Source organism: Neodiprion lecontei, chromosome 1 (assembly GCF_021901455.1).
Source record: "Neodiprion lecontei isolate iyNeoLeco1 chromosome 1, iyNeoLeco1.1, whole genome shotgun sequence".
In the NCBI taxonomy this organism is placed as follows: Eukaryota; Metazoa; Arthropoda; class Insecta; order Hymenoptera; family Diprionidae; genus Neodiprion; species Neodiprion lecontei.
Genome location: NC_060260.1, coordinates 14685687 through 14708645, shown reverse-complemented (window position 1 = coordinate 14708645; position 22959 = coordinate 14685687). Strand labels below are relative to the sequence as shown.

At 43.5% G+C, this 22959-nt stretch overlaps 1 protein-coding gene across 4 annotated transcripts in view; it reads left to right on the top strand.

Moving 5' to 3' along the window:
* Positions 1–22959, top strand: part of LOC107227861 (annulin-like) — a 486920-nt gene that overhangs the window by 430795 nt on the left and 33166 nt on the right. For all 4 annotated transcript variants that reach the window (XM_046738423.1, XM_046738482.1, XM_046738525.1 and 1 more), the window contains one exon: positions 4212–4518. In XM_046738423.1, the coding sequence (XP_046594379.1) occupies positions 4212–4518 (307 nt within the window). The remainder of the gene's footprint in view (positions 1–4211; positions 4519–22959) is intronic.

Below are 22959 nucleotides of genomic sequence, written 5' to 3'. Positions count from 1 at the left end.
TCCACCAATCTATATCTTGTTCTAATTCCTCCGGAATGACCATGGTCATGTCATAATTATTATTATTTGCTTCGAGCGCTAATAATCTGACTTTTTCGAACCGTCTCATATGTATCATGCCATATTTCATTGCTGGACAGCACGAGCCGAGAGTACCGATCCAAGATGCGAACTCACGAATCGAGCACTTTTTCATTTTCCTAAGTTTCTTCAATAGATCAAGAGATCTTTTGGTTTTTTCCTCTGGCAACTCGATTGTCATTTTTTCCGAGTCGAAAATAAGCCCTAGATATTTGCATCGTTTTTTGGGAATCGTACAACATTTTTTCTGATTGATTATGAACCCGAATTCTTCTAAAATAGCCGTCGTAGCTTGAAAGTTTTTCGCACACTCTTTGTATGATTTCCCGATAAGCAAAATATCATCTAAATAGAAAACGGATCTAAAGCCTTGTTTTCTTAAATATGCTGCCACTGGTTTGAGTATTTTCGTAAATACGAAAGGTGCGACATTTAAACCGAACGGTAAGCAATTAAATTCGTAATATACACCGCTGTATTGGAAACGTAAAAACTTTCGAGAACTCTTGGCGATTGATACGAGGTAATACGCGTCCTTTATATCGATTGATGCCATAAAACAATTAGGCTCAATTAGCGACTTCACCACGCGCCAATATTCTATCTTAAAATGTTCCGCCTTTATGAATTCATTAAGTTTTTTCAAGTTTAAAATGAATCGTTGCGTACCGTCGGATTTTGGCACCAGAAAAACATTTGATAAAAACTGGTCGGATGACGGAGTAACCGTCTGTATCGCGCCCTTTTCTAATAACCTTTTGATTTCGCTCTCGATTGCCAATTTCTCGTTATTTTACCAATTTGTTTTTTCCCCGATTCGGCCCTGCACAGGAAGCGATGTGAAGGGTATTTTTAACCCTCTAATCCATTCATTAATCTCGCGATCAGCCGATACTTTTGCCCATGCTCGATGAAAAAACCGTAACCGACCCGCAGATTTACGTACGTTGGGAATTAACGGCGTCTGTCCGGGAACCGCGTCTTTCGAGGATATGTTTTCTTCGGTCCCGGCCCAACTTGTCGTTCGTCGGTTTCTTTGGCCCGCTCGACGTCCAATTCCTCTTGCGCATTAACTGTCGCTTCGCCGGCGGACCCCTCTGGTTTTTTGAATCCTTGAATTTTGATGGTTTTTCCCGTTGGATAAGGTCCTTTGATGCACGCTCAATCGTCTTTGCAGTCTTTATTTTTTCTTCCAGATTTTCCCCGAACAGGAAACCGTCGACGGTCGAGCCCGTCAAGATTTCTCTGACGGATGAATTGAGATTCGCGAGGATTAAACTCTTGCGAATTTCTGATTCCTCCCTCTGGACAAAAGCCAGGAGTCTTCCTATGTCGCTCTCAATTTCGAGCCGTTCGAGTTTATCTGGACTGTCCGATTTTAATGTAATCGCGATAGCTTTTCCGTTGGCTGCCATGCAGGCAGCGATGCGCTCTTGTTTTTCCGTAATACGCTTGTCTCTTGTTTTGACATTCTCCTGTATTGCAGCAATAACCTCCAAATTTAGCACTGGGGCAGCTATGAATCCGCAAGTTTCGGGAATATTATATTTTTCCACTAGGTTCTTGTTTTCCTCGTTAGAAATCCCTTTTTTAAAGATCTCTTTCCAACGAATGACAATATCCTTGTGCAATGCAGGGGCCTTTTTCTGGTCCGGTTCCAAACGCGGTCCAATAACGTTTAATACGTCCTCTCCAAGGTCAACTTCATGATCAGGCTGGTTTTCATTGTCCGTTGCGGTCACGCTCGCGTGTTGTTCCCTGTCGACCGGGGCTATTGTTTCGGCCCCCAGTGCGCCCGCTGGCAACTGCGCGGTATCTATTTCCACCTCGTCATTTTCCTGAGTCCGTATCGGAAATTCCTCTCGCTCTTCCTCCGACTCCTGCGGAAGTTGTTGTGAGCCTGGCCAATTTCACGCGAGTGACTCCGCTCTGAGCGACGGGAATGACCCGAGCGACTACGCCGTGAGCGGCGCTGCTCTGAGCGACGATAATGACCCGAGCGATGAGAATGACCCGAGCGCCGAGAATGATCCGAGCGACTACGCTCTGAGCGAGGAGTGTGACGCGAAGATCTTCTCGAACGTCGTGATCGACTGATGTCGTATCGTGAGCGATTTTCAGGAGATCGGCCGCGACGATCTGACCTTCGTCTGCGTTCGCCGTTTCTCCTGTGACGGGTTCGAGAGCGATCCCGACGATGGGGCGAACTCGATCTATAACCTGAAAGGTAAACGGGCAAATTGCCAATACTTGCCTTACATCGTCTTTAAATTGTTCAATTTTTCATTGAAAGGAAAAATTTCATTTCCGAGGGTCAGACCCAGGAAACTGAACAATGCATGTTGCATTCCTTCGTCAGACGAAGGCGTGCGCCCCGGTCAGACCGAAAGCACGCGGCCGAGCAATCAAATCGCTGGCATAGCAACAAGGTGTCGAGACCAACAAATCTTTGTCAGTAATTGATCTTTCAGAAAGAGTCAATTTTCGTGGTGGTCATTTTCGCCCCGTAAGCACAGATTAAGATCTTCTCCACTTACGTTTTTTATTTTTCCGGTTAATATTTGTCACCATTCCTCTTAGTCTCTCAGCGAAGACCTTCTTTTTCTTTTCCCTTGACGGTGAATGATCGTGATTCCTCTTCTTTCCCATTTTTTTTTTGACTTTTTGCGTTTTTATTAATATTTCGCGTGTGACGACGTTGACACAAAGCGAAAGAATGAGAATAAACAACGGAGCAGGATATGGGTTGCATAGCAACCCGGGAAAAAAGCTTGCTTTAAAACTTGTGGCGACAAATGAGGCAAGTGAGGGGTACTACAATTTGATCTCTGAAGGAAGAGGCGCAAAATACAATTACTATACGCGCTTCCCCGCGTCGCACAGTGGGCTGAACCGCTGAAAAAGTCGGCAAAAGTACACCAAGGTTGTGATTGTGACGAAATTCTGTGTTTATATGTTTTCGAGGTCGCTAATCACGAATCTGAAGTCGAATTTGCAAAATTCAAAATGGCGGATCCAATATAATTTGAGTAAAACGTCTCGTACTTATGTTTTCCAGGTTTTTGAAAATGAATGTCATATCAACATTCTAAATTCCTGAGTCAAAATGGTTTCTCAAGGTTACACTTAGTATATCCAGGTTTTACTTGGTGGTTTGTCATGAATAGTAACCAAAAAAAAAAAGAGTACAAAGCGTGGCTTGATGAAATATGAGACATGTATTTCAAACATTTTTATGTATTTGAAACGGTACAAGTCATCGTCAATATATACTAAAATACCTACATCTAAACTATTCGCATCCATCGTCATCCTCTACCACGTCCACAGAACCATGAGAACAAATCCAATGAAATTTTGTGGTGTAGGTCGGCCATATTGGATCCGCCATTTTGAATTTTGCAAATTCAACTTCTGATTCGTGATTAGCGACCGCGAAAACGTATGGACGCAAAATTTCGTTACAATCACAACATTGGCGTACTTTTACCGACTTTTTCAGCGATTCAGCCCACTGTGAGCTGCTGTGGGAACTCGGCCGTGCCGGGCCGTGCGATAACGAGATATAATTCGTTTATGAAAAGCATTAAGGTTGCTTCATAAGTTTTGATTTTACAAGCGAAAAAGGAAAAACACACGATTTTTTGCTTTTAAATGTCTATAAAAAATTAATGAATGATAGTTGCGAGTAAGAAACATGACAGAATATAACTATGGACTGTCTTTCGTGTAATGGCATAGTCGGTATCCTAATACTACTTTGTCACAGAATCACTAATTTTCTGCTTTATTGGTTGGCCTACTACCCGTCGAAAATATTATGACATATCGCTCCTTCTCACGATGACATTCGTTTCATACTTACGTTTATAGATTTTTACAGCGTTCGTTCAACCTTGTATCAATGTGATCGATACATGGACAGCCGAAATATACCACTTGTACGCCTTACATACATATTGAATTATTCGATTTCATTTTCTGCTCAGAAACACGTTCAAGCTGGCAAAATTGTTCATGCCATTTTCTATTCGGCGCATATTGTAAACAGTTCCTCACAAAGGTATTGAGTACAATACGAAAATTACTCTGAAAACTTAGCTGCATAATTCTTTCTTTTCTTTTTGCAGTGTGTCGCTGATAACCAAAAATAACAACAGTAGTCAAGAATATCATGTGTCAGTCATCATTTGCGTAGAGGCGGTCCTTTATACTGGGCGCATTGGAAATGCCATCAAACGTTCCGAAACCAAACATTTAATTAAACCTGGCGTTGTGGAAGAAATAAATTTGAGCGTATCTTGGGAAGAGTATGGGCCACGATTACTGGATCAATGTGCTTTCAACATTACCTGTCTTGCCAGTGTTCAGGAAGGCAACTTTGAATATTTTGCTCAAGACGATTTTCGCGTGAGGAAGCCAGACATTAAAATTCAGGTATGACATTTTTGGACCACCAACCTCGGTTCTAATGCTGGGCTATGAATCATCATGGAAATAATATCATGACTTCGATTAAAATTGCAGACTTTACGCAACATTAATCTCGTATAACAAATTCGTTACGCATTTTTATTTTTCTGGACGATTGACAACATTTCACTACCTGAAAATTTTGATGCCTCATACCCGAAACGGTTTTTATGTTGTTATGACATCCACACACGCGAAGCGTGTGACACCTTAGGCAGATAGGCTTAGCCCTTCTCCCCGCCAGCGCATCTTCTGTTTACTCGGACTTTGTGAATTGTATTCATTCGTACTCAGTCTACTGAAGCGTCCAGTCCGGAATAAACCTTGTTCTCCATAAGATTGCCTCTCCCGAGTTTCATTTTCCTATTTCCTAACATCAGAAGTGGAATACGCGAATACTGTATTTTTTCTACTTTTTCGCGAGTGGACTCGAGATCCCAATAATGCCTTCGGGCAGACGTGACGGTCGTTCGAGCGCTTCCTCGGGTTTGAGTGAGATGAGTGATTTTCGAACATTTATGCAATCCTTGGTGAGGAACGCGAAACAGACCTCTGAAGTCGTCGCAGTGCCGCCATTCAATCCGAGTAGAAATGCTGGGTACACGGCCGAGGCTTGGTGTGGACAACTGGAGAAACTCTAGCGCATTCATGGATGGACGGATACGGAACTTCTTGGCAGAGCGGAAAACAATCTCTTTGGCGATGCTAAAACTTGGTGGGAGACCTGGACCCCCGATAATCGGGAGTGGGAAGGGTTCCGTATATCGCTAACTCATACCTTTCCGTCAGTCAGGAATTATTTACACGAGATCCGAGACATTGTGAATAACACTACGCGCCGGGACCAAACGCTTGCTTGTTTCGTCCGCAACAAGCATAACTTACTTTCTCGCCTCGGGTGGGATATACCGGAAAAGACAATAGTAGTAATCGTGATTGATTTAATTAATGAGCAAAGAATTCGTGACAGCCTGCACGCTTGTAAACCTAGTAGTATGGCAAGGCTTTACGAACATCTGAGTCGCTTTGATGCTGAGCTTGCAGATTCTAAGCGACAACACGATAGCCGTAGTCCCGAGCCGATAACCAGTAAACAATACACTCGTGATTGTAACAACATAAGCCCTGGTCCTCCGGCTAGCAAGCGCCGAGCTCACGATTCCAAAACAAAAACTTTCAAATGTCATCATTGCGGGATCCCCGGGCACAAACGGCACGAGTGTCGTAAGTTGAAGCGAGAGTTGAGCTCTAGTAAAGGGGGTGAACCGTCCACAATGACTTGCAACTTTTGTAAGAAACCGGGGCATATCGAAGCAAATTGTTTTAAAAAGGAACGAGCACCCAACCAAGTGGTGCACGCCTTTTCAAAGCCGGGACGTAAGAACGACGAGATCATCATTATTAGAAACAAAGTGTTTTCTTGCTTGCTCGATACTGGAGGTGACTGTAGTTTGATATCGGACCAAGCAGCTACGCGCTGCAATTTGACGCGCACACCACGACGATTGGAACTCTCAGGGTTAGGCGGCTGCACAGTCACCTCAACTGAAGTAGTAGAAACACTAGTATCGCTTAAGGCCGTTGACTTTATCTGTACGCTACATATTGTTAACAACTACGATATGCCAACGGATGTACTGATCGGACGCGATGTCATTGACCACGGACTTGCATTCACGTATGACGCCGAGGGTCTCAAAGTCGTGCGCGCAAAGCACGCAGAGGAAGTTTTTCGAAGCGATCACGCCACGGTTTCGACACTCCGCAAACAAGACATACAAACAGGACTGGCCGGAGCAGACCGGGCGCGACTGTCAGACCTACTCGACAAATTTGGAAAAAATGTTACAACGGGAAAGCAACTAACCACCGTCAACAACGCCGAACTCACCATAAAACTCAAACGCGACACCACATTTTTTTATCGCCCGTATCGAATGTCCCTTGCCGAACGACAAAAGGTTAGAGAAATCATAGAAGACTTACTAAAAAATCAGATAATACAACCAAGTAACTCACAGTATGCAAGCCCTACGTTGTTGGTGCGAAAAAACGAAAATGAAGATCGCATGTGTCACGACTTCAGACGGCTCAATGAACTCACAGTAAAGGATCGTTACCCAATACCGCGAATAGACGACCAGTTAGATCGCCTGGGGAAGGGAGTATTTTTCACGAGTCTTGATATGGCTTCGGGGTTCTACCAGGTGCCAATAGCTAAAGATTCACGGGACAAGACATCATTTGTAACGCCGGATGGGCAGTACGAATACCTACGAATACCGTTTGGCCTAGCTAATGCTCCTGCCGTATTCCAACGAGCTATAAACAGCGCGCTCGGGAACTTACGTTACACGATTGCTCTGGTATACTTAGACGACGTTCTGATTCCGTCAAAGACCATCGATGAGGGTTTGCGTAACTTGAAAATAGTACTCCAAGCACTCACTAGCGCCGACTTTTCACTAAATTATAAAAAATGTAGGTTTCTCGAAACAAAAATAGAGTACCTGGGTCGTGAAATATCCACGTCTGGTATACGCCCAACAGACAAGAAAATTCAAGCGCTTACACAAAATCCTGTCCCAACCTGTGTTAAACAAGTAAGACAATTTGTGGGCCTCGCAAATTACTTCAGAAGATTCATTCTAGCCTTCGCAATACTAATATCACCTATTACCGCGCTGATGAAAAAAGACTCGATCTGGAACTGGACAAGTGAGTGCGAACTAGCGAGAGTTAAAATCATCACGATATTAACTAGCAAACCAATTATCAAAATATTTGATCACGGAAAACCAACAGAACTTCACACCGATGCGAGCAGTATAGGAGTGGCCGCAATACTTATGCAATGGGACGGGGAAAACCGGGTAGTAGTAGCCTACTTTAGTAAGAAAAATTCCGCTGAAGAAAGTAAACGTCATTCTTACGAGTTGGAAACATTAGCAGTCGTAACTGCAGTTAAACATTTTAGATGCTATCTGCTCGGGATTAAATTCAAGGTTGTCACGAATTGTGACGCGGTCAAATCCACAATGGTAAAACGTCATATCAGTGGGAAAGTGGCTAGATGGTGGACCTACCTACAAGATTTTGAATTTGAAATTGAGTATCGCGCGGGAAAGAAACTTGCACACGTGGATTACCTGAGCCGAAACCCAGTTATGCTTATGAAAAAGAATTGTATTCCTTGGTTAGTGACTGAACAAGCTAAGGAAGATGAAGTTCAACAAATTATAAAGGAAATAAGAGAAAATCAGAACGCAGAACTGCGCAAGTTATACACGGTTAAAGATGGTATGTTGTATCAACGAATGATCACCCCCGGCGGAAAAGAGACACTTTTGTGGTACAGACCGAAGATAGACAGGCTTCGAATTTGTCGCACATATCACGACGACTTGTCACATGTATCTGGTGACAAAGGGTATGAAGTAGCGTCGAAAACATACTGGTTCCCTAGAATGAGACACACAATCGTGAAATACGCAAGACGGTGTTTAAACTGTATGCTAGACAAAGGGAACAGAGGCAAATCAGCAGCCAAATTAACACTTCGCGAACGAGCAAAGACCCCGTTCGATACAGTCTACTTAGACTTTTTGGGACCATTACCTGCCATAGATGGCCAGAAGCACGTGTTGTCATTAGTAGATGAATTCACCAAATTTTGCATCTTGAAAAGTGCTCCAGCCGCGAACGCAGTTAATGTCATAGCAATGCTTGAATCGCAAACTTCATTATTTGGCGCCGCTAAAATGGTTAATGTTGACCGTGGAAAATCGTTCGATTTGAACATAGTCTCGGATTATTGTACAACGTCAGGAACGAGGATCCACTACACAACTACTGGCAATCACAGGGGAACAGGTACCGTAGAAAAGATGATTCAAGGCATTCGCGAAAAAATCGTGACAGCCCAAACAGATTGGACAAAAGAATTGACAAAAATTCAACATTCTTCTAATATCACAAAAGCGTCTGCGACAGGCTTTACACCGTTAGAACTATTAACCGGTCGAACGGACGTCCAACGAACGGACGCAGTTGCAGAAGCAGTATCAATCGTTTCCGACGAATCGATTGATCAAAAACGCCGACTGGCGATCGAACGCAGTCAATCATATGCCAAAAAGTACACCGATAAATAGAACGAGAAACATAGACCCATGATTGAGTTCGATGTTCCTGATTTGGTGTGCATAAAATCGAATAATACTCAAGGCAAACTCGGAAAAGCATACGACGGACCATTCAAAGTCATTGGAGCATTGGACAATCATCGATACGAGCTCCACAACTTGCAGACTGGACGCAAAGTTATACGCTCATCAGATCAGATGAGAAGATGGCCTACCCAGTCGGAACAGACTGCCCATGTTGGTAAGCTAAAATTTCCGTTGGCTGTGTATTCAGCAACAAGGCCCTGTATGGGAATTTACAATTTCTGTTGGCTGTGTATTCAGCAACAAGGCCCTGTATGGGAATCTACAATTTCTGTTGGCTGTGTATTCAGCAACAAGGTCCTGTATCGGAAATTGCAACCTCTGTTGGCTGTGTATTCAGCAACGGTAGGACTCAGATCAGACCTGTTGCGAAAGAAAAAAAAAAAAAAAAGTTACAACTTGATACCGCATAGTACTAATGTACATGGACAGCACCAGATGTGCTGTCAGATTCCTCATCTGTTTCAGAATAGCTCCTAGAGGGATACAAACGCGTTCGAGGACGATCGCATCATCAGAAGGGCCGTGTTATGACATCCACACACGCGGAGCGTGTGACACCTTAGGCAGATAGGCTTATCCCTTCTCCCCGCCAGCGCATCTTCTGTTTACTCGGACTTTGTGAATTGTATTCATTCGTACTCAGTCTACTGAAGCGTCCAGTCCGGAATAAACCTTGTTCTCCATAAGATTGCCTCTCCCGAGTTTCATTTTCCTATTTCCTAACAATATCATGAAACTGTGTAATCTCATGATCCACGGAATTTTTGATTTTCTTTTTTTTTTATCTTTTGCAATTAAAACTTGCGAGATTTTTCTCTAACTTAAATTGATCAGGGTTAAATCATGTTACACTACCTTAAATTGAAATTGCAGTGCATTTGCTTTATTAAATGAATAATACAAAGTACATAATATATATTGGAGCTCGTTGACGTTGGGCGCCAATTTGTGACGTGGATTTTTCCCGCTCCTCGGTCACTCGGAGAAAATGACGGAGAACTCACCGCGTGTACAATAATTTGGCGTCCACGATGTACCCTGGATCTAAAACAATCGCGAAGTTTCGTTGAGCGCCTGGCGTGATCAACACGCCTTGAAATTATTAATGCGCTATACCGCAACCATGGACTCGGTATCTCAGTACCGCTGAGAGGGAAGGGGTAATTTTTGGGTAGAGAGAGATACGAAACACGTACGCCAACACGTTACTTTACGAAGCAATGGTAAAATCAACTAATATATTTTCTTCCACTGAGAATACTAACAACAAACAAAATATACAAAAAAAAAAATAATAATTATTCAAACGTCGCTCACTGCGACTCAAAATACAAACGAGAAATAATAAGGCCACAGTCGCTCATCGCGATTTGAACTGCTAGACACTAGAAATTATAATTCGTAATTCGCTATTCGCGATTCATACTCAACTACTTAGATTTAACAGGCAAAAGAAAAAAAAATAATATAACAGAGAAAAAAAAGAAAATTAAATGACTAAATCTGGATGACCTCTTATTCCTACTTGCGCTAGTCGCTGCCTCAATAATAAAGCATATCTCCAAAACAAAAAAAATCTTACTCGACGCGCTAGCCGTGATCGTTAATCGATCTAGAAAATTTCTTATTCCTACGGGCGCTAATCGCCACTTTACTGCCAAACAATAATTCAAAAACCCAAAACAAGGAAGGTGACTCGATGCGCCAACCGCGACCGTCCTCTATCATCCAAGGCGCCAATCGCCACGTAACATTAAACCACTAGGTCAAAACTACGCTGAAAGCGTGATCGACGCGCTAACCGCAACCAATTAATAAATCTAGAAAGGTTTTTTATTCATGCCTAATTATAACGTGTCATTACGCATCCGAGCTCAAGTCGTAGTCGTCATTCCCGAAAAGTCCACAAACCGTCCAGCTAATCCGAGCGTCTACGCACTACGATACGCGACCTACACGAGAGGTGACATTTTTTTCATATGCAGACTCGACGAGACGAGGCTGTGCAGCGGAATTTGGCTACACTCACTTTCCAACCGAAATTGACTCAACTCTAAACCGTGGCTCTACTTGAGACTTTACAGGAACCAAAGTGACTCTACGCGTTATCGCGACAACTCAGGCTACGGCCATCAACAAGGTGATCGGCTAACAAATTTCAAGTGCTACTCTAACTCAACCAGGAATTGGCCAACCGTTCACCGGTGCGCCGATCTAAATTGCACTCAAAATACGTTCGCAAAGAATCAAAAGCGCTTACCGCTCCGTAACCACATCAAGAACTCGCCAACTCCCGTTTCGGCCATGGCACACACACTTTAAGGATGTTTTTTTTTTTTGAATTTCTCTCAAACTCGACTGTCGCGAAATGTCGCCAGGACTCAAGTGACGAGCTCCGCAACTCGGAGCCGCAATTCGAACATACCTCGAACATACGCGCTATCCGTGGTCAATATTCTCCCGCTCTAATTGGCGTTCTCGTTACGAAATTCGTATAGCCTAACTTATCGCTATCGTTGACTCCCGCTGTCGCGGGGTGCTGATTGGTTGTCCAGTCTCCGGTATCCCGTAGTTCGACAGTGGCGTGGTGACGACTTCGCCTGACGTCAGCGGGGTGAGGGGGAAGCTACGACTCGCCGGCCACCAACGGGAATCTAGTCCGCCTTGGGTTCCATCGCGGCAGAGCTCTACGTTGACGCTCTCTCCGCAGCCTCGTGTGAGGCCCTCTTTCCGTCGCGATCCGTCGCGACTCCAATCCGGTAACGTCGTTCGAATTTGCCGCCGATCCCGTGAATGATGCCGCAATCACTCGAAACAAAAAAAAATAAACAAAAATCCTGGAAAATCGTCTTCGCCAGACCGAAAATTGTTCCCTTTCAGAGTCTAGGATGCGTGACCGTTGTCCTGGCGCTCTTCTTTGAAATGATTAACGATCTTATCCGCGGGATCCCTAATCTCGAGTTCAATCCAGGGTTCGAGGAGCCGTTTGGAACGCGCATCAAAAATGCCACGTTACAGTACATACATAATACAGTGAAATCGATCGTATACAACTCAATCACACATATGCTCTCGTTCACGTACGGTACGCAACTGACTACACCTGCGCACTTGCTTTATCTCTCACTGTAGTTCCCCCCGTCGCGTCGCCCACCATACACATCGATGTGTCGATCGACACGTTTATCGACCCATATTATTGATATTATAATACATCACAATTTCCTCTTCCTTAACAAGATGCTTTTTAATTTCCCCGTTTCTTATTAGCTAAGGGGCCATCCATAAATTACGTCACACGAATTTTAGAACTTTTAAACCCCTCCCCCCATCCTTGTCACAGGTTGTCACATGTTTATAACCTCCTCCCCCCTGATGTGACGTCCAAATTTTTCGAATTTATGCATGTATTTAAAAATAATCAAAAGAAAACAATTATTTTCATGTTTTTCCTACTTTTATTCAATAATCTTTATATATAAATTTCGTGTTTTAGTATTTTAAATTTTAACATGTGACGTCACAAAGCTTTTGACCCCCCTGTCACTTGTCACACTATGTCACATTGCGATGATACCCTCCCCCCCCCCCCCCCCCCCATTAACGTGTGACGTAATTTATGGATGGCCCCCAATCATTTTGATATCCGTCTCGCTACTGTACCCTCCAGTTGGGCTTCCTCTGGGGTAACCTTATCCATATTCGCATTCTTTACTTCTTTGTACTTTAAGATTTGCCGGAATTCTTTTCTCTGAATTTTTTGAGTAGTCTTCTACCCACACTCTCTCCCCCTGTACAAATGTTACATTACGTGACCCTTTACGGCTCAGCGTTTGCTGTAGCTACGCATTTTGTATCACATCCGATACGTTAGGTTTGAACAAGTCAAATTTTTTTGTAGTTCCCGCTTGTACAATACCCATGATGTCGATCGACCAGTCGAGCAGTGCTTCTGTAGTCGAACAAAAATTTATTAACAGCTTCATCAAGCTGCTTACCCGATTTGACCATTTTATTAATCTTGTCTTTAAATGTTCCTATGAAGTTTTCTACAGCGCCATTGGTTGCGGGGTGGTACGGTGCTGAAAACGTGTGCTTTACTCCGTTTATTTTTGTGAACGTTTCAAATTCGGTACTCGTATACCGACGACCATTGTCAGTCACTAAATGGCTCGGCATGGCAGTCCAAATCGCGAGAAAAGTTTTTCAAACTGAGCTATTGCTTTACTGGTCTGTATATTCATTTTCTTGTCAAAAATTTCTGGCCATTTACTATATGCATGAGCTACTATCATGAACATATGGCCATGAAATGGTCCTAAAAAATCACTGTGGATCCTGCTCCAACTTTATCTGGTGCGGGCCATGGGTTAAGCGGTACTTTTGGCGGTGCCTTCCTTTCACGCATACACACTTTACACGTAGCTGCTATTTCTTCTAAGTGTACATCGATATTAGGCCACCACACGTATGATCGTGCCCGTGTTTTCATCCTTACTATCCCAAGGTGCGAATCATGAATTTCTTTAAGAATTTGAGATCTGACACTTTTGAGTACGACCACACGGTAACCCCAGAAGATGCAATCTTTTTCAATGTATAGATCATTTCGTTTCGCGTAATATTTTTGCTCAATTTCATTCAACTCTTCACGTTTTGGCTATTCGCTTTTCAAAAATTTACTTATTTAACTCAATATTTTATCTTTTACTATATCTGTTGCTATGTCTTTCGCTGTTAGCACTTTCAACTCCTGAGCAATGTAATTCAACGATATAAAATCATTATTGAAAACCGGTGTGGTATCCTCCATCGTTAATCTTGACAATGCATCGCAATTGCCATTCTTTTTCGTGTTAACATATTCAATCTTATATGTAAAATGCGACAAAAAATAGGCCCATCTTTGAGGTCGGCTGGCTACGGTCAATGAGATTTCCTGATTCGGTCCAAAAATATATACCAACGGTTTATGGTCTGTTTCCAAAGTGATTTCTCTACCATATACATAATTATAAAACTTTTTAAACCCGTAGACGATTGCGCCAGCCTCCTTATCAATAATGGCTCTATTTAACTCTTTTTCCTGGATAATTTTTGACGCAAATGCAATGGGTTTTTCGACTCCGTTAGCATAACGGTGTAACAATATCGCCGCAAGCCCGTGCTTCGAAGCGTCTCACGCTAGCACCAGTTCCTTGGTCGGGTCATAATTTGTCAACACTTTAGGTGATACGATCTCACTTTTCAACCAACAATACGCTTTGTTAGATTCAGCATTCCATACGAATTCTGCATTTTTAGTTAGCTCATACAACGGTTTCAGTCGCGATGCTCGATCAGGCGAAAAACGTTCGTAATACGTTATAAGTCCTAAAAACGATAACAATTGCTTTTTATTTGTTGGAACCGGCGCGTTTATGATTGCGTCTACTTTACTTTGCGAAGTACATAGTTCACCTTTTCGAATTACGAACCGAAGAATTTACAATTATTCCTTCATAAAATCACACTTATTAACATTGACCCGAAGTCCATATTCTTCTAATCGTTGCAAAACTCCATACAGCGTATCAATATGCTCTTCGTCTGTTTTACCCGTAACGTATACGTTATCCAAATATATGGCAATCATTCCTGGAATGTTTCGTAAACAATCCTCAATCGTTTTTTGCAATTCTCCCAGACCCTAGTCAACTCCTTCGGTTGATTTCGTATATCGATACAAACCAATTTGCGTAATTATGGTCAACATATCGCGCGATGCATGATGAACCGGGACTTGCATATGTATACAGTATTTTTCTACCAAAATAATTGTTTTCTTTTTATTTCGTTATAAGTAGTATACATATAAGAGTTCTAAATCATAAAATGGCGGCGTACTGACAGAATAGCCACGATTCCTACCTTATTGACAGTCGATATGTTACCTCCGCGATAGTAAGCCTTACCTACGATATTGTTAGCGACTGGAGCGTTAACATAGATTGCGCTACCTGTATTTTTACTCGGCTTTACCGACAGACAGATTGACGTTGAAATTTTCGTGTTGTCGGATAAGCAGCCACTTTGATTTTTTTTGCCGTCGAATGAGCAGACAATTCAAATTTTTACAGCCAGATGGCGCACATTTTACAGACGGAATTGTAACCGACCTTACTGACAGTTGGTGTTATTGAGTGTTGCCGCAGGTTTGTCGCATGTGGCGCCCCACCACATTATCGATCAATCGATATTCCATCGATCGACCGCGTTATTTCCAATGCTCGCTGCAAGATAGCTACTCTTTTTTATCATGTGGTTGGGTGAAATAGAACGTTTCAAAATATAACGGTTGGATGCTTTGAATAGATGTTTTTTATTTATCAGCAATTACATCCTGTTTTCAGCTTATATGTAATAATGATAAGAGATTGTCTTATTTTCAATTGAACAAATAAATTACACACATTTTTCCTTATTCACGCAATCATAATTAAACATCTTATTCCAAAATTACTTACACTAATTTCCTTACTGTGCCACTCATCAGGCTGTACTCGACAATACGATCGAGCAAGATCATGCAATAGGCTGCAGTGTTTGTGGGAAATTCCACGCTCGCTTCAAATCCCAATCGAATATCCACCGGTCCGGTTTTCAACGATTCATTCTGTTTCGAACAATCGATAACGATAAGGGGAGCTTGATTAATAAATTCACGCTTTGATAGCAAAGGTTCGGCTTCTTTGTTGTAGTAGGTCGTTCGAAGAGTTTTACGTCTCTGATTCGGCAACGATCAAATTCACTGGCATTTTTCTGGGGATCGTTTCTCCTTGCAATTTGGAATCCCAGAACGACATATCTCGGCTTCTCCAACTGTGTCGATGCTTACCTGCCCACACATGCCGCGTTGTTGACGGGAGCATCGGATACACGTACGTTTCCCAAGAACGAAAACTCATGGATATGGCCGGATCCTTGGCAATGTAGTTCAGTAGCTGGATTTTCGATTTATCGGCAAGTTTGATGTAGGGCAGCAACCATTCGATTTTATTTAGGGTAATTTTAAAGTTTTCCGTCGGCGTGATCTAAATCACAATATTCAAACCGGTGTTGGAACGTATGAGAACCAACTCATGTTTAGCATTGATGACGACTCGACAATAATCCTTGGCGAAGCCCAGCACATAATTCAACGGTAAAACAACGTCGAAATTTCCAGAAGCATCAGTTAGTTCGGCATTACCACTCAACCAACCAGTATTCTCCAGCTAGACTACAACCTCGATTTAACGGCCTTCGATTTAAACGACAGTCCCCACCATGTTACATTTATCGATCGGTTTGCCGCGTGGTGGGAAATAATGGGGGTCGCTTCAGGTCTCCGCGGTTAGACCTGTAGCATGGCACACATTAATAGTGGCATACAAGGAGCATCTTGGAGGTTATGTAAACGTCATGGCAGTACCGGCTAAACGTAAACGTCTAACTAACAATGAGCGATTATTTATTAACGGAAAGGTAAAAGGAGGGGAGGCTTCCGTGGCCGTCGCCCAAGAATACGCCATAGCACCATTAAGTGTTTGGTCAATTCAGAAATAAAAAACGGTTTTAAGAATTCATGCTCTCGAGAATCCGAGACTCGTGAAAAAAAAAATCATTGAAAACGACGAGTTTTCCCGAAGTCGACAAAGCTTTGCATATACGGTTCTGCCAAAAACGCCGCTCGGGACAGCCTACTAGGGGCCCTATCCTCCAGCAAAAAGCGCTACTTTTTAATGAAAAGTTGAATGGTCCTAAGTCTTTCAAGGTATGTACAATTGTGTTTATTTGAAAGAATATAAATACATTCAAGTAAAAATAATTTTAGTTGAAAATATGTAAATTTGAACAACTGGTGAATTTGAAAAATTAACGACGGAGCCAGGAATCGAACCTGGTATCTAGAGATGCTTTACCGGAGACTTACTCCACTAGACCACCTAGCCGCCCTGACTCTGTTGTCGTTAATTTCTCTCATAACCAGTGAGTTCAAATTTGTTTTCCTGTGCCCGATTTATGTTTGAGTAAGAATTTCTTCTCTGCATGCACGATGTAAGGAGACTGTAGTGTGTAGATGTTATGTTTATCCGCATCTCATTTATTAGACGGCATTGCCGTCTTACGGGCTTCTCATCGGAAGCAAAGGATTGAAAGGGTAAACATAACATCTACACACTACAGTCTCCTTACATCGTGCATGCAGAGAAGAAATTCTTACTCATAAAAATAATTTTAGTTCTAAACATTTTAGTCGTTGGAACCTCACTGTTAGATTTTTCAACCCGCACATAAAGAAAACTGTTTTTCAGACCCTGCGATGCCATGATTAGTACATACACCGCACATAATTTTGAGTGCCAGCGCTATCATGGTTTCTCCATAAAATCACAACACAGACATTTTTGAATGCTACGCTACCATAATTCCTCCCTAAAATCAGATTGCGGAGCAGGTATCTGCCATGTAACATTTTTTCACATTACTCATGTGTTACGTGTGGGATCAGTTTTATTAGTCTAAACTTTTTTCAGTGTTACAAAATTGTCTGAATGCTACTTTAATATTGAAATTATTGTACATTTGGGTAATGAGACCTTGATAAATGATTCTATGGATTTTTTTTATTGAGGCAAGCAACGAAAAATGTCGATCTTCTCATTCGCTCGTCTGAACTCAGAGTGGATTTAATTGTTTATTTGCGAGTTTCCCCAGAAACTTCTTTTGCTCGAGTTAGTTTCCGTTCTCGTGAGGAGGAATTGAGCATTTCTTTAGAGCTACTCAGAACTATTACATGAGGTTCATGAGGATTGGCTAGTAAATCAAACCTTTTCTTCTTTATCGGCTCCTGTTTTGGTTATAAATGCAGAAGCTACAGCCGACCAAGTTTTTCTAGAACGTTTTTCTCTGGAATCGAGTTTTGTGTCGGATAGGCTTTGGTTTCTTTTGAAATGTGAAAAGAGCCACGATTATTTTTCGAGGTCGATGAGCGATTGCTTGATTTTCACATTTTATTAACCTTAAATGTCAGTTTTTGTGAGTACTTTTTCAGGTTACCTGACACAGCCTTTTCCCATCCAATCTTTCCCCGATTCACTTCCAAATTCACTTAGTGCTTTTGAATTGTTATACCATCACTCACATTTGTCCTTCCAAACTCTAGGGTGAGCTGTTTCTTAAGAAGATTAGGATCAGTCACCCATCTATTTCCCTATTTCCTGTGAAAAGGAGTCTGTCTTTATCCCATTTGGTCCTGGAATTTTCGGTTCCCGCCTCGATGTTTTCACCCGAACCTGTTTCGTTTGGGCAATCCTTCAAGAAGAGGATTGGATTTCTTTTCGACATCGATCTGGACCGATGCTGATAACTTTTTTGGGATATTTCGGATGAGAAGGAAAAGGTTTCCGTATTAATTAGTTGACGATAATGTTTGGATGAAACTCGATAATAAACTTTATTGATACATAAGCAAACGACGTGGTTACTCGCTCTTCTTCGCCGGCAGACTAAAACGCTCTACGCACATCCGTGCACACCAGCGCTCCTCTCGTCAACCACATACACTGCACCTCCCTTACAGCGCACGCAGGCGTGGGAGATACGAGTTTGATAAACTCACTTTCTCAACACACTCACCGTTTGAGAACTCGTTATTGCTAACAGACTAGACAACAACTGAAATTGCTTTCTCGACAACGCTTTAGTAAATATATCGGTTCTTTGGCCCTCAGTAAGAACATATTTCACTTCGATGTCTCGACTAGCTACTTTCTCACGTACATAATGAAACTTGATGTCTATGTGTTTTGTGCGCTTATGGTACTCTGGATTTTTCACAAGCCTAATCGCGCTTTGATTGTCGATCCAGATTACCGTCGGTTTACTATTTTGCACACCGAGCTCCTCGAATAATTTCCTTAGCCAAACAGCCTCACGTGCAGCAGCTGTCGCAGCCACGTACTCCGACTCCGTGGTGCTAAGCGTTACAATTTTTTGCCGCTGGCTCGACCACGAAACTAACCCGTTTGCGAACATAAACGCGTACCTGGTCGTCGATCGACGTGTTGCTATGTCGCCCGCAAAATCAGCATCACAATACCCGATTAGCTCTGATTCATTTCCGCCACTCTTGTAAAGTATACCTCGTCCCCGTGTACCGACTAGATAAGCAAAGATTCTCTTTGCAGCCATCCAGTGCGCGCGACTATGTTTATTCAGGTACTTCGAGACTAGATTAACCGCAAACGCGATATCGGGACGAGATCCAACCGCTAAAAACATTAGCGACCCGACCGCTTCTCGATACGGCACATCCTCATACTCGTTTTCATGCTCTACCGGATACAACGTGACATTAGGATCAGCAGGCACACACACACTTTTCGCATTCAGCATACCAAACTTTCCTAACATTTTTTCAGCATACTCGGACTGGTGCACGAACATCGATTTCTTAACACGATTTCGTTTGATCTGCAAGCCTACGAATCGCGACGCGTCACCGATTGTTGTCTTAAACGCACTCTTTAAGTGGCCTAGCACGACACCGAGCACTTGATTCGTTTTCGCAGCCACAAGGCCATCGTCGACAAACAATGCCAGGAAGACATTCTCATTCTCGACGCACCCCTTAAATATGCACTGATCCGCACTACCCTGGGATAAACTGAATTTCTTTAAAAATTCAGTAAATTTGAAGTTCCAGCACCTGGGTGCCTGTTTCAATCCGTAGAGCGACTTGTTTAATTTGCACACATATTCGCCACGCCCTTCCGCACTTCCTTCGACGAGAAGGCCCTCGGGAATTTTTATAAAAATGTCCTCTTCGAGTTCGACATAGAGAAAGGCCGTGCAGACGTCGAACTGTGCCAGCTCGTAATCCTCTTGCGTCGTCTTTGCCAGAAATGCCCGAAGAGAGTCATAACGAATGACGGGCGCGAACGTCTCATTGTACTCTACACCCTCTCACTGCAAAAAACCTCGGGCGCACAGACGTGCATTGTATCGACACTCACCCGTTGCTGACCCCTGAACGACCTTGAACACCCATTTTGAGTCTATCAGTTTATTGTTCGACTTCTTGACGACCACGGTCCAAGTTCGGTTTTCATCGTGAGCGAGCAGCTCCTGATTAATGGCCTCCGACCATTTTGCCCCATCAGGTCCGTTTACAGCCTCTCGGAATGTTGTAGGTGCCTTGCACTCCGCAAAATCAATGTCGTATAGATACCTGTTGGGCGGTCGAATCAGTCTCCGATCCCTGAGTTGACTTCCGACAGGTTCTCCACGATCCTCGGCCTCTGCTTCCTCGTTCCGCTGTTCGTTGCGTTGACCCTCTCGCTGCTCGTCGCACTCAGCTTCCACGTCCGATCCATCAGACGCCTCATTTTCTTTACTGAATTTCAGCGACTCTTCTTCGGACTCCCCAAGCTCGTACTCTCGTCAGCAAAAGTTTCGTTAAACACGACATCGCGAGACACAACTATCGATTTCTTCTTCAGATCGTACAATCGATAGTTCGAGGATTCATCCTGGTATCCCACCAGTACCAACTTTTTCGCCTTGTCGTCGAGCTTCTTGCGAGATTGTTTCGGGGTATGCGCATACGCAATCGACCCGAAAACTCGTACGTGTCCCAGCTCTGGCTTCCTTCCGGTCCACTCTTCGAACGCTGTTTTTATATTTTCTCTGCTCGAATGGGTCGTCCTGTTGAGAACATAGACCGCCGTACTTACGGCTTCAGCCCACAGCGCCTTGGGAAAATTCGTCGCCCGAAGCATCGTCCTCGCACTCTCAAAAATCGTACGATTTGCTCTCTCGGCCTTCCCGTTTTGTTCCGGCGTGTGTGGTGCTGAATTTTCCATAACTATCCCTCGTTCTTTCAGGTACGCGGCAAACCTTTTGTTCTTATATTCACCGCCATTGTCCGACCTCACGATCTTCAGCTTCGCACCGAACTTGTTCTCGACCATTTTATCGTAAGCCTTGAATTTTTCGAGCACTTCATCCTTGTGACGAAGAAAGTCCACATGACAAAAATTCGAAACTTCGTCGATGAACGTAACGAAATAGCTAGCGCCACCCTGTGAATTCACCTGAATCGGTCCACACACGTCGGTATGCACGCACTCACCCGGCTTCAGTTCTCGCGACCTCGAACTCTCTTTAAACGGCTTTCGGTGTGCTTTTCCAAGCTGACAGGGCTCACAGAAAAATTTTCCGACGTTCTTTAGCTTCACGCCAGTCACACGTTCATTTTTCACCATGTCCTCGAGAGCACTCGTACCAACATGTCCTAAACGCTCATGCCACTTTTTCAGATCGGCCGTCGATACATTGACTTCCATCGACTCTGTCGGTAACACCACGCGAACAAGCATTTAATAAATCGAGTTGCCGAGACCCACACCAGTCATCACTATTTCATCCTTCAACGTCACTGTTACACTCTCCTCGTCGATCCCGATAAAACAACCTTTCTTGGCACAGGCTCCCAACGCTAACAGATTTTTCTTCATCTCCGGATCATACAACACTTTCTCGAACTGCACAGAATTCCATCGACCATCGACAAAAGCTTCGAGTTCGATATCGCCCTCTCCCTCGATGTTACACTCGTAGCCGTTACCGAGTACGACCGAGCCACCAACACCCGTGCGGAGATTTACGAACCACTCACGCCGATAAGTAAGATGACGAGAAGCCCCGCTGTCGCCAATCCAGATTTCTGCTTTATCGACCTCGAGTAAGCGTCGCACTTGTTCGTCCGAGATACCGACGCGTCCATTCGACGTCGTCAATCCACCATTTTTCACGTTTGCCACGAGCACAAACTTCTTTGTTTCATCTCCATCTTTGGCTTTTCCCCCACCACTGGTCTTCCGAGGGCAGTCACGTTACAAATGGCCTTTTTCGTGACACTTAAAACACTTTATGTTTTTCAGGTCCTTCTTTGGTTTCGAGCTCTGCGTTTTTTTCTTCGTACCGCCGCTCTTGATCGCGGCCAATACCTCGACTGCGTCACCACTCGTCACGTGCCTTGATTCCTCGCGCACGAGTCGCTCTGTTAAGCTTTGAATCGTCTGTTTCGCACTGTCGATATTGTCCCACGCCATCTGAAACCCGTTGTAACTCGGTGGCTAACCCGAAAGAATTTTCGCCATCACGGTGTCGTCGGGCACTACTGCACCGACATTCCTTAGTTGCAACGCCATATTTTTAATTTTCGCAACATGTTGCACCACCGTGTCACCCGATTCCATTCGATACGCGTGAAACTTGTTTAGCAAATGCAACTTGCTCGACTACGACGTTTGATCGTACTGTCTAGACAACGCGTCCCACATTTCTTTCGCGGTTCCGCACGTTATAAGAGAAATCAACTGCGACCTCTCGATCGACGTCGAGATCAGCACTTTCGCTTTCGCATCTTTCTCTTCCCACCCGCTCTTTACCGCCGCTGTGGCCTCCGCCGCCGGCACGTCCGAACCGTCCACGACACTATGCACTTTCGCCGCTCGAAACACTGCCTCCATCTCAAATTTCCACGTTGGGAAATTCAAGCCATCGAGCTTCTCGACGCGTCTCACCGAAAAATCGTCCGACATTTTCGCCTAGCAACTCGACGAAAAATAACTGATTAATACACAATTCCTCTCGAAACGTCCTGGGCCCATAACCTGTTGGGATATTTCGGATGAGAAGGAAAAGGTTTCCGTATTAATTAGTTGACGATAATGTTTGGATGAAACTCGATCATAAACTTGATTGATACATAAGCAAACGACGTGGTTACTCGCTCTCCTTTGCCGGAAGACTAAAACGCTCTACGCACATCCGTGCACAACAGCGCTCCTCTCGTCAACCACACACACTGCACCTCCCTTACAACGCACGCAGGCGCGGGAGATACGAATTGGATAAACTCACTTTCTCAACAAACTTCGAATTCATGAAGCCACACAACACTCAATAACACTTACCTTTATAAAAACAAGGCACATAAATTTTGAAATTATTCAACGCTCAACTATTTGCTCAAGGTTTTCTGTGGCTTACCTCAAGTCTGTGGGCAAATGCCAGATGGTAAAAAAGGGAGTCTTTAAATTTTTAGAGTCACAGCTCCAACTCACCATTGAGCACTGACTGC